General features: G+C 35.9%; 1 protein-coding gene across 6 annotated transcripts in view; it reads right to left on the reverse strand.

Annotated features, from left to right (window-relative positions):
* PHF3 (PHD finger protein 3) overlaps positions 1-12,493 on the reverse strand; it is a 99,771-nt gene that overhangs the window by 19,134 nt on the left and 68,144 nt on the right. For all 6 annotated transcript variants that reach the window (XM_053601636.1, XM_053601632.1, XM_053601633.1 and 3 more), the window contains 6 exons: positions 12,205-12,388; positions 8,492-8,639; positions 8,256-8,412; positions 6,711-6,827; positions 3,531-3,662; positions 2,735-2,870 (listed from right to left, as the gene is read on the reverse strand). In XM_053601636.1, the coding sequence (XP_053457611.1) occupies positions 2,735-2,870; positions 3,531-3,662; positions 6,711-6,827; positions 8,256-8,412; positions 8,492-8,639; positions 12,205-12,388 (874 nt within the window). The remainder of the gene's footprint in view (positions 1-2,734; positions 2,871-3,530; positions 3,663-6,710; positions 6,828-8,255; positions 8,413-8,491; positions 8,640-12,204; positions 12,389-12,493) is intronic.

The raw sequence follows: 12,493 nt of genomic DNA on the forward strand, positions 1-12,493 counted from the left end.
GAACTAAATTCGGCATGAAAAAAAACAACACCCTCTAAAAGTGGACAAAAAATTTTTTCAAGAGAAGATATGCAAATGGCCAATAAACATACAAAAAAATGCTTAACTTTACTAATCAAGGAAATGCAAATTACTACCACAATGAGATAACATGTTACTCCAATTAGAATGATCATTATTAAAGAGTCAAAAAAGAATAGAGTTGGGTGTGGAAGCAATGAATAGGGAACACTTAGGCACTGTTTATGGAAATATAAACTAGTACAACTTCTCTGGAGATCAGTATGGAGATTTCTCAAAGACCTACCATTAGATCCTGCAATCTCACTACTAAGTATCTACCCAGAGGAAAAGAAATCATTATTATCAATAAGATACCTGCATTCGTATGTTTATCGCAGCAGATGTGGGATCAACCTATGTGCTCATCTACTGACAAGCAAATAAAGAAAATGTGGCACATTTTCTACTCATTAATAAGAATGAAATAATGTCTTTTGAAAGACATTTCCCAATGTCTTTTGAAACAACACAAGTGGAACTTGAGGCTAGTTTCTTGAAATGAAGTAATCCAGGAACAGGAAAATGCAGTATGTTCTCACTTTTAAGTGGGAGCTAAACAAAAGCTATACAAGATAACACAGAGTGGGTATAATGGACACTGAAGACTCAAAAAGAGGGAGGGTGATAAGCAGTGAGGTATGAAAAATTACCTATGAAGTACCTATGTTACTTGGGTGATAGGTAAGCCAAAAAGCCTAGACTTTACGTACCACTATACAATATATACATATAATGAAATTCAACTCATGCCTCTTAAATCTATTAAAATAAAATAAATTCTTTTAAAAGCTGCTAGAACAACTTGTCATTCATGTGCAAAAAAATAAAGAAAGAAAAAGAATCCTGACACAGATCTTTTACCCTTCCTTCACAAAGATTAACTCAAAATGGATCAGAGACCTAAATATAAAATACACAAGAAGATAACATAGGAGATAACCTAGATGACCATGTGTATTGCAATAACTTCTTAGACAAAAAAGACAAAGGCATGATCCATGAAGGAACTGATAAGGCGGACTCCATTAAAATTTAAAAATTCCACTCTGCAAAAGACAATGTCAAGAGAATGAGATTATAAGCCATGGACTAAGAGAATATATTTGCAAAAGATAAATCTAATAAATGGGTACTATCCAAAATATAAGAAGAATTAAATACAGTAAGAAAACAAACAACCCAATTGAAAAACAGGCTAAAAAACTGAAGACATCTCACCAAAGATATTATAAATGTCATATAAATTATATACCTTCCATATACCTCACTGGGAAACGGCAAAGTCAAACAAGAATGATACACTACTACCTACCTATTAGAATGGCCAAGGCTCGGCACCTGTGGCTCAAGCAACTAGGGCACCAGCCACATACACCTAAGCTGGCGGGTTCGAATCCAGCCCGGGCCCACCAAACAATAATGATGGCTGCAACCAAAAAGAATGGCCAAAATCCAGAACTCTGACAACACTAAATGCTGACAAAGATGTGGAACAACAGAAACTCTCCTCTAATCCTGGTGGAAATGCAAAATGGTATTGCTGTTTTGGCAGTTTCCTATAAATTCACCATATGATCCAACAATTGTGCGCTCTGGTATTTACCCAAAGGAGTCAAAAATTCACATCCACACAAAATCCTGTATACGGATGTTTATAGCAGTTTTATTCATAAATGCCTAAACCTGGAAGTAATCAACAAGTCCTTCAGCAAATAAATGGATAAATAAACTATATATTTAGACAATGGAATATTACTCAATGCTAAAAAGAAATGAGCTATTAAGCCATGAAAAGACATGGTGAAAACCTAAAGGCATTACTACTAAGTGAAAGAAGCCAATCTGAAAATTCTACGTACTAGATGATTCCAACTATAAGCTATTCTGGAAAAGGCAAAGCTATGGAGACAGTAAAAAAATCAGGACTTGCCAGGTTTAGTGGGGATAGTGGAGGGAGAGATGAACAGAGCACAGAGGATTTTTAGAGCAGTGAAAATACTCCATACAATACTATAATGTTGGATTCATGTTGATATACATGTATCCAAACCCACAGAATGTACAAAACCAAGAGTGAACTCTAACGTATACTGTGGACTTTGAGCAATTATGGTAAGTCAATGCAGGTTCATCCACTGTAACAACTGCTCTGATGGTGGATTCTGATGATGCACACGTCAGGGGCAGGAAATATATGGGAAATCTCTGTACCTTCCTCTCAATGTTGCTATGAACCAAAAACTGCTCTAAAAAATATAAAATCTTTTATCAAAAAGTAATTTCAATTTCTGATTATTTAATGATTTGTAATAAAATATGAAAGCTATTTTACTCTCACTTTAGTAAATGAGAGTACCATAACAACTGCCCACAATTTCTAATATTCATTCTAATAATTAAATTCTTATTATTTGACCCTAGTAAGAGTTTTTAAGTTCAGATCATTTATAATATAATTAATTCTAGATAGTAAACTATACTATCAACCAGTATCAAAATATACTTCAACCTAGAAAATCAGTTACATATAAATGTGTTACAACTAAGAGGAGGTGGGTGCATCATCACCAACACTGGGAAAACAAAACCCACTAAAATGACAAGCACTAATATACAAGTGTCCCCCTTTCACAAGGAATATAAAATTTTAGAAAGAAAAATTATAAATTACCTATGCAAATTTTGCAGTTAAGATCAAAAAGATGCTGTCTGTGTTGACTAGTAGTATCTTTAGATGTGGAGTCAACTTCCTCTTTTTGTTTTTCAGATCCTTCCAGCTTCTCCAATGACTTATTAGCAGTAGGTTCCTAACACAAGTGAGTATAAAAATTAGTATTCACCGATAAAATATCACACTGAAAGAAACAACACTCTAGCCACTTTTTTGTAGCAGATGGAACATTAGAAGAATGAGAGTTGTCTTGGGCCATACAGTAAATATACAAATACTAAGGAAAGCTGATTAGCAAAAAAAAGGTCTGTGTTTACTTTTGTGATATCCAACACCACAGATAAGCAAAAGTCCTCACAAAATCAGCATGGAGCCTGTCTACCTACAGGTTGGACATCCCTGCAGCATTCTCAAACAAACACTAAACCAATATGATAGACGACTTTAATATGGATACATGTTTAAAAATTCTTCTTAGGATGGCACCTGTAGCTCAGTGGGTAGGGCGCGAGCCCCATATACCGAGGGTGGCTGTTTGAACCCGGCCCCAGCCAAACACAACAAAAAATAGCCGGGCGTTGTGGCGGGCGCCTGTGGTCCCAGCTACTCAGGAGGCTGAGGCAAAGTCCAGGAGTTGGAGGTTGTTGTGGGCTGTGACACCACGACACTCTAACAAGGATGATAGTGTGAGACTCTGTCTCTAAAAAAAAAAAAAAACACTTCTTCTTAAAAACACTAGGCAAATAAATCTTTTCTGCATCTTCATGGTCTGAGCTATGAAACACGACATCTTTACCTGAATCTCCATTGCTGCTTCCTGTTCTTTCATTGGGGCATCACTCTCAATTTCTATTTCACCTTTATGAGTTATTTTTGTGATAGGTCGTCTCTCTGCTTCTCTCTGTTCCTTCTCAATCATCTCTATGGTCTAACAAGAAATAAGTCAAAAGAAATATTAAATGCAAAATATGTACTTCCAAATGTACACTTTAAATAATTAAAGCTTACGTAAAAATAAATGAATCAGTAAAGAGGACTTTTAATCGTTGGGTAGTCTCTCATATAACAAACTTATACTGGGTGTTCGTATATGACAGAGACTGTTTTAAAGTGCTGGGGTTGTAAGAATGGGATTAGACCCATACTTTAGCCATGAGAAGTTCATGTAGACATCCTAACAGAAGGTAACTGACGTACGATGTAATTTGCAAAGTGGTGCAACATGGTATCAGTTGAAATCTGTCTGTACTTTTTAGCAGCTGCCACAGAGAAATGAGAACCATCTTGCTTTTAAATTCCTAATTTGATGTTCTACCATCCCCTCCCTACAATGGCAGTTTATATAAACAGCAAAAATAATCTGACCGTCCTCTGACTTGAGCCTGCTTAGCGACACTGCAAATTCACTGACACTGAACAAGCTCAGTAACAAAACATAAAACTTAAGCAAGCATACAATAGGTCATATAAAGGTAGCTGGGAGTGGAAATGGGGTAAGGATGGTAGAAAGATGGGCTGGCTCCCTCATTTTTGCTTTATTAAGTGAAAATCATCCTATAAAAAAAGAAATCTGGCTCAGCGCCTGTTGCTCAGTGGCTAGCGTGCCAGCCACACATACCAGGGCTTGAATGTTCGAAACTAGCCTGGGCCTGCTAAACAACAACAACAACAAAACAAAAAGAAATCTGGCATGTGACCTACAGAAAGAACAACCTGGTCTCTGATGTGATACTTGAAGCCACAGTTCCAAAGCAAAAGAGAGGCATGTGTATATTTGGGATAGGAAGAGAAAGAAGAAGTGATATTATTTTCAAAATAGAAAAGGAGATTTAATTACACAGGGCAAAGGTGAAAAAAATGTGAGAAAGTGTGATCCATCAAATCAAGGCCTGTTGAGCTCCAAACTCGATCTGGCACAGAACTATACAGAGGTTTAGTGCCTAAGATACAAGTATGGACAAGAGAATCAGGTAAATCATTCAGAGTTAATACAAACTATAACAAATCAATATTTTCCACACTAGGGGGCTGATATTCTGAGGACACTGTAATAAAAGTATTCAATAACATGGCTTACTGTCACAACAGCTCTGAGTCACATATTTACTTAATCTTTAAAGGTATTTCAACTTCACAATCTCCAACCAAAAACTCAGCATCTGTGACCGAACAGAATTTTTCAGTTTTAAAAATACAGTATGAGGCTGGGTGCATGAGCTCATGCTAATAATCATAGCACTCTGGGAGGCTTGAGGCAAGTGGATTGCCTGACCTCAGGATTTTGAGACCAGCCTGAGCCAGAGCGAGACCCCATCTCTAAAAACAGCTGGGCGTTGTGACAGGTGCCTATAGTCTGAGCTACTTGGGAGGCTAAGGCAAGAGAATCAGTTGAGCCCAAGAATTTGAGGTTGCTGTGAGCAATGATACCACAGCACTTTACCAAGGGGGACAAAGTGAGACTCCGTCTCAGAAAAAAAAAAAGAGGGGGTGGGGGGGTAGTGCCTGTGGCTCACTCAGTGAGTAGGGTGCCGGCCCCATATACTGAGGGTAGTGAGTTCAAACCCAGCCCAACCAAACTACAACAAAAAATAGTCGAGCGTTGTGGCAGGTATCTGTAGTCCCAGCTACTCAGGAGGCTGAGGCAAGATAATCGCCTAAGCCCACGAGCTGGAGGTTGCTGTGAGCTGTGATACCACAGCATTCTACCCATGGTGACAAAATGAGACTCTGTCTCTAAAAAAATAAAAATAAATAAAATGCAGTATGGTGCACACGCTATATATTATATAATACTCCCCTGTTAGATGTGAGAGCACCATGTAATTAAACATACAATATTTCTGTGAATTTGACTATTCACACGTGGCAATTCAGTTCATACTTTATGAATAAATTAATTATGGAAAAAATTCTTATTTTTTAGAGCTTATTTCAAACTTTAATAAGGGATTGTAAATCCATACAATCTTTTTTCTGACATAAATTCATCTGACTCTAAAAATTACCAATATTCATAATACCTTCAAACTATGCTTCTGAAAAAGTATAGATATGATTAAGAAAAGACGTCCCTATATTTTTCCTTTCTTGTCATTCACAAAATATAATAACAAAACACAGGTTAATTCTTTAACTGGATAGCTGGAGAAAATGAGAAAAAATACTGGAGAGATCAGAAAACAACAGAATTTAAGAATGAGAGACATGGGCGGGGAGGATGGATGGAGGGAGAATAATTGGTGGGACCACACCTATGATGCATCTTACAAGGGTACATGTGAAATTTACTAAATGTAGAATATAAATGTCTTAACACAATAACGAAGACAATGCCATGAAGGCTATGTTAACTAGTTTTATGAAAATATTTCAAATTTTATATAAAACCAGCACAGTGTACCCCATGATTGCATTAATGTACACAGCTATGATTTAATAATAAAAAAAAAAAAACTGACATAATTACACAAAGGAAAATCTACATGAAGGGAAAAAAATAGGAGGAAAAAAAAAAAAATGAGAGGCATGGATAATAAGTAACTAGAAACAGCATGTAACAGAAAGCCTGTGTTGGGCTGGGGGCGGTGGCTTGGTGGCTCACGGCTGCAATCCCAGCAGTCTGGGAGGCTGAGGCAGGTGGATCACCTGAGCTCACAGGTTCGAGACCAGACTGAGCCAGAGCAAAAGAAACCTCGTCTCTAAAAATAGCCAGGCATTGGGGCAGGTGCCTGTAGTCCCAGCTACTTGGGCGGCTGAGTCAAGATCATCACTTAAGCCCAAGAGTTTGAGGTTGCTGTGAGCTATAATGCCATAGCACTCTACTGAGGCCAACAAAGTGAGACTCTGTCTCAAAGACAAAAAAAAAAAAAAGCAAGCCTGTAGCCTGTGTTACTCTGTAATCTGTTGAATTTGCACTGTATAATTTTTCCTGTGATAAAAACAGGTTTTGATAGTGTATGTATATAGATGATCTTACATGTCTGTTTTCTCTTCGTCTCCAAGCGGCTAATTCTTTAGAAGCCAGTTCTTCTGGACTCATTCTTATAAGATGATCAGGGGTTACTTCTCCTTTTAGTACTTTTTTAAATAATATCTGGAAATATTTAAAAATAGAAAGTAAAGGGGGGAGACATATTTAAAAAACAGTCTACTATACATAAACATGCAATAAAGATATAATTTTAGAAGCTTGATTTACAAATATTTAATGATTTATATATTATCTACTACACTGAATAAATCACTGCTTTGTATTCTAGAAATTTATCTAAGGCAATAAAACAAACATTTCATATAAAAATGAACACATAATAGAGAAGCACACACAGTGGAACCATTACAATACCTATCTAAAAGTTGTAGTAAGTCTAACCAGGGACATAATCTAATCATCATAATAAACCAATCTACAGCATAGCAAAGTATGGCATAAAAGAGTTTTACTCAATGTGATACATATTTTTAAGATTTTACATATTTAAATCCTGACAGGCTGGACTCTAGAAAAAAAACCCAACTGCGAGAAAGAAACCTAAAGGAAATAAGTCTCTGTTTAATTACTGAAATAAAGCTTCCAGATTGTATAATTTAGGATCTCCCTGACCATGATGGCGATTATACAATGTATGTTCTTCTTAAGGAGCTATTAGTACATGTCAAGAAAATATCTCAAATCGCATACTGTGGCAAAATATACTTTCATAAATTTATACCACTTATGTGAAAACCTCGCATGCAAAGAGATTATGTCTAATTACACTGAGTCATCTACAATCATCACCTAGCAAAAACTTCTGGTAGACATATGTAAATATGACACAAAGAGATCTATCATGTTATGAACTTTTGAAATGCTCACAGATGTGACTTTTGTCCACTGTAATAATCAAAGGCCTACTTTTGGTGCTGACACTGACATACACAAACAAATACACACTCTCTCTCTCTCTTTCGCACAGCTTTTATATTTCTTCTAAGTTCCAAACAAGAAATCTGTAGAAACAAGACATCCTAGGAGTTCAATTAATGCTTACACCACTGCTAAAACATACTTGGAACCAAAGTTATAGTTAATTCAGTAATTAACAATAGTTAATTGTTACTGCAGTTCTCAACTAAATGTAATTTACTTTTTTAAGGAATGCAGCTCTACTTTCAGATTTAAATTCAAAAGTGATAATAGAGTGCTATGAATTTTAGCTTAATGGAGTTTTTGAAGATTTTTTAATTAAGGTGATTATTCAAAAAACATTAAAAGAAAAAATTCACATAAATCAAGTTGAGACATTTTAGCATTTTAACAGACTGATTGGACAATACTACCCATTACCAAACACAATTCATAACTCAGATCCATAGCAAAAAGACTTTATTGAAATTACATGTTCTAAAACTAGAAAAAAATTCTCAGTCTCACTCTAATTAATAAATTATAGAACTACTGTGTAATAATCTTGGATACCTATGTATTCATGAAAGTTGGAAGCATAAATATCCGCAGACATTAACAAAACATACTTACATTGTTTTTAGGGTCCTTCAGATTGAACATCAAGCTTCTATATTTGTTCTTATATTTAGCATCTGTGTCCCGAAAAAAAGAGAAAAGCTCCTTTTCGATTTTTGTAGCAACTTTTGCTGCCTTTTCTTCTGGTACCTTCAAATTTGAGTCTGTAAGTCTTAAAATCAGAACAGTTCAATTATTTTTCAAACACATGAAGCCTGTATTATTGAATCTTCTACAATAATATGTGTTACCTTTTCATCAGAATTTCTTTGAGCGAATGTCTGACACTCTGTCTGATCTGATCTGTGGATGGCTTAGCAGCAGTAGTGGCAGGAGGATGTACATTAGGAACTCCTTTATCAACTTTCTTCTTCTTCATTTCTTGCTTCTCATGAGTACCTAAGTTAAATAAATACCAAAACTCATTAAATCATTTTAAAAAAAAATATTTTCCTTTTCATATATAATGTAAGTTTATAAACAAAATGGACTAATTAAAAGCCACTATTTAGAAATAAGATCAGAATCCATAGTCCACATTGAAATACTCCTGACACAAAATTCTAATTAAAATGAACAGTAACTAAAAAGTGGCCATAAAGTTATAAAATGCATATGCCCTTTTTCCAATTTAGATAATGGTTTTTAGAACTAGTTATTTTGCACATATATACTTTAACTTTAAAATATCTATTTAGAAAATTCAATCTGAATTTATCAGGTGATAATATAATGACCTTCCTTATACCATAAAACTGAAGAATTTCTACTCTTTTCAACTGCGCTTGACATTACTAATATCAATGTTAAGCTTTTAATGATTTTTAACATTCTATCATTACTAATTTCTGTGCAGCTCCCAAATCTCAATGTCAAACATTATACTACTCTGACCTATCATACCAGCTCTTTATTCTAAAATCTCCTCATTTCAGCGATTAAATCTAGTATTTTTGCCATCTTCGTGTCTTCACTTTCTCACATTATCAATTTACATGAAATAGTCCATCACTATTACAATCCCTTGCATACTTAACACTTTTATTCTCTCTCCTTTAAGTATCTGTGTAGCAAAACCACTATTTTGGTAAAAGCCAACTTTTATCCTTAACTCAAATAGGCTAACAGCTAAAGATAAGTTGAGAAAAATAAACATTGGTACTGACAGATCTCATTTTAATTTATAACTGCAAATATCAAGTAGGTTATATTCAATCTTCTGCCCAATCTTCTAATCCCAACTAACTTTCCCTAATAAATTTGTTCTCCTACTTTTAAAAACATCTGTTTTAGACAGCACCTGTGGCTCAGTGAGTAGGCCACGGGCTCCATACACCAAGGGTGGCAGGTCTGAACCTGGCCCCAGACAAACTGCAACAACAACAACAAAAAAAAAAACGGGTGTTGTGGCAGACGCCTGTAGTCCCAGCAACTCGGGAGCGAGACAAGAGAATCACCTAAACCCAAGAGTTGGAGATTGCTGTGAGTTGTGACGCCACAGCACTCTACCGAGGAAAACAAAGTGAGACTCTGTCTCTAAAAAAATTAAAAATAAAAAATAAAATAAAAACATCTGTTTCATAATTTTTTTCTCCTCTATTCTCAAACCAGTAATACCTCCCCCTTCCCAACTTTTTGCTCATGTCATATTTCACTGAGAAAAAAAAAAGTCAGCTATTCCATGTTCCATCATCAATCTAACCTACCTGTACCAGTTCTCCCTCCTATCATATACAATTTTCCTATATCTTCTCCCTTCAGGTAGAGTGAATCCCATCCCCTCTGTTTTCTTCATGGAGTTCACACGTCAACTATCACCTCTCCCTACATCAATACTTTCTTACTTCTCTCCCCAAGCCCACTCCCCAGTCATAAGTCTTACAAACATGTCATAATATCTGCTTTAAAAAAAAAATTCCTTGACCCCACACCTACCTCTAGCCACCCCATCATTTCTTTTTTTGAAACAGAGTCTCACTATGTTACCCTCAGTAGAGTGCCGTGGCATCACAGCTCACAGCAACCTCAAACTCATGGGCTTAAGCAATTCTCTTGCCTCAGCCTCCCAAGTATCTGGGACTACAGGTGCCCACCACAATGCCCAGTTTTGTTTTTTTTGTTGTTGTTGTTGTTGTAGTTCTCATGTTGTTTGGCAGGCCCAGGCCAGCTTCAAAACCGCCAGCCCTGGTGTATGTGGCTGCCACCCTAGCTGCTGAGCTACAGGCGCAGAGCCAGCACCCCATCATTTCTATTCCCTTAAATTGCAAAAATCCTTGGAAAAGTTGTCTGTAATTAATACCTCCTGTTACTCTCCTTTCCATTCTACCATAAGCCACTACAATTGGCTTTTGTCCCTGCTACTCCACCAAAATCATTCTAGTCAAAGTCACCAGTGAGCTCCATTTCTCTATGTCATAGATTTCAACAATCTGTGTTCATTTCATTAGATGTCTGGACAACAGCTGATAAGTTGATCATTCCTTCTTTCTTGAAACTTCACCTGGCTTCCAGAACACCATGGCTTCTTGGTTCCCCTCTTTCCTCACAGGCTTCTCCTTATTCTCCTTTACTGAATCCTCTCCTCTTCCCAACTTCTAAACGCCAGCATTCCCCCAAGGTCTCTGCTTCTGTCTCTTCACTATCAAACTTCTGTAGCTGTTTAAATCTAGGTCCATGATTGTAAATACAAGTTGATTATCCCTTTTCTGAAATGCCTGGAATCAGAATACTCTAAATTTGTGGTTTTACTCTGGATTTTCAAATATCTGCACTATACCAAACAGCTGAGCATCCCAAATAAGAAAATCTGAAATTCGAAATGATCACTGGAGGACCATGTCAACTCTCAAAAAAGTTTCCGATTTTGGATTTGCTAATTTAAAAACCTCAACCTGTACTAACAACTACACACTAATAAATCTCAAATCCATATACTGGCTGCCAAAGTTTTTTGCAAGCTCCACACTTACCAGCCTAAGGTTTACTTTCCACCTGAACTTTCTAATAGGAATCTCAAAGTGATAATGGCTGAAACATAACTTTTCAATTTTCTTCTCCAAATCTTTTTCTCTTTCTCATCTCAATACATGGCACCAACATTTATCCAATCATGGTCTAAGATTTTTATTTTTACTCACCTATATCTAATCGATCAGCAAATTCTGACAATCTCATAAAACGTATCTAAATCTAACCACTTTTCACTACTTCTATTGCACCTCTGTTCCAAACTACCTTCATTTCGTTCCTAAGATAACTGCTATAGACTCCTAATCAGTCCTAACCACCTACCATCCAAACTGCATAATGCAATCACAATAATCCATTATGCATTAGTCCCTTGTACAAAATCGTCTAAACATTTCTCATAACATTGAGAACATATAAACTCTTTGTGATGGCCTCAAAGGTCCTACATAATTTTCTCTGAACTCATCTTCTACCATTATTTTACCCTTCATGCATTATTGCCCAATCACTCTATAGTTGCTTTCTTGCTCCTCAAATGCCAAGTTTGATTCTGCCTTAAAGCCTTCACACTTGCTATGTCCCTTACCTAGTCCCTCCTCCATAAAATCTTCCCATCCTTTCAAACCCACCTCACACATTACTTCTTCCATTCTGTGTAAAGTAGAAGCTCCCATCTTCTCCCTAATTGTGACTCTCTATCTCACTACTCTACTTTCTATTCACATGCTCTAAGATAAAATACCATTTTCTTGTCAACTTCCTGTCAATCTTCTCCCATTAGTATTTAAGGGCTATGAAGAGAGAAGCCTTATATTAAGTTCACTGGTGTTTTTTCAGAATTTAGAGCAATATTTTTTAATTACAAGTAAAGCCAATCACCTAAATTTTTTTAATGTCATTTAAAAAATGTTAACTTTTCAAATATTTAAAAACAGTAGTTGTACACAAAATAAACAAATATATTAGTATATAATAATTCTGTCAAACTCATTACCTGATTTTGAAGCTTTTTCTCCTATGCAAATAACGGTTGTAGACTCTTTTGATACTTTCTCACTTTTTTCTTCTGAGGATCTCCGAGGTAAAACTGGTTGTCCCATCTTACGAAGAGGAGCTAGCTGCCATTTTTTAATTTCATTATCTCTACAGTCTAACGAATTTTTGCCCTCGCCAGACTCCTGGAAAACAGTACTTAATCAATTAGAATAAAAACTATTAAACAATCTTAAAATATAAAGCAAAATGCAATAGTATGTGGATGAAAAAACTTAAACTTTATTAAT

This window comes from Nycticebus coucang, chromosome 9 (assembly GCF_027406575.1).
Source record: "Nycticebus coucang isolate mNycCou1 chromosome 9, mNycCou1.pri, whole genome shotgun sequence".
In the NCBI taxonomy this organism is placed as follows: domain Eukaryota; kingdom Metazoa; phylum Chordata; class Mammalia; order Primates; family Lorisidae; genus Nycticebus; species Nycticebus coucang.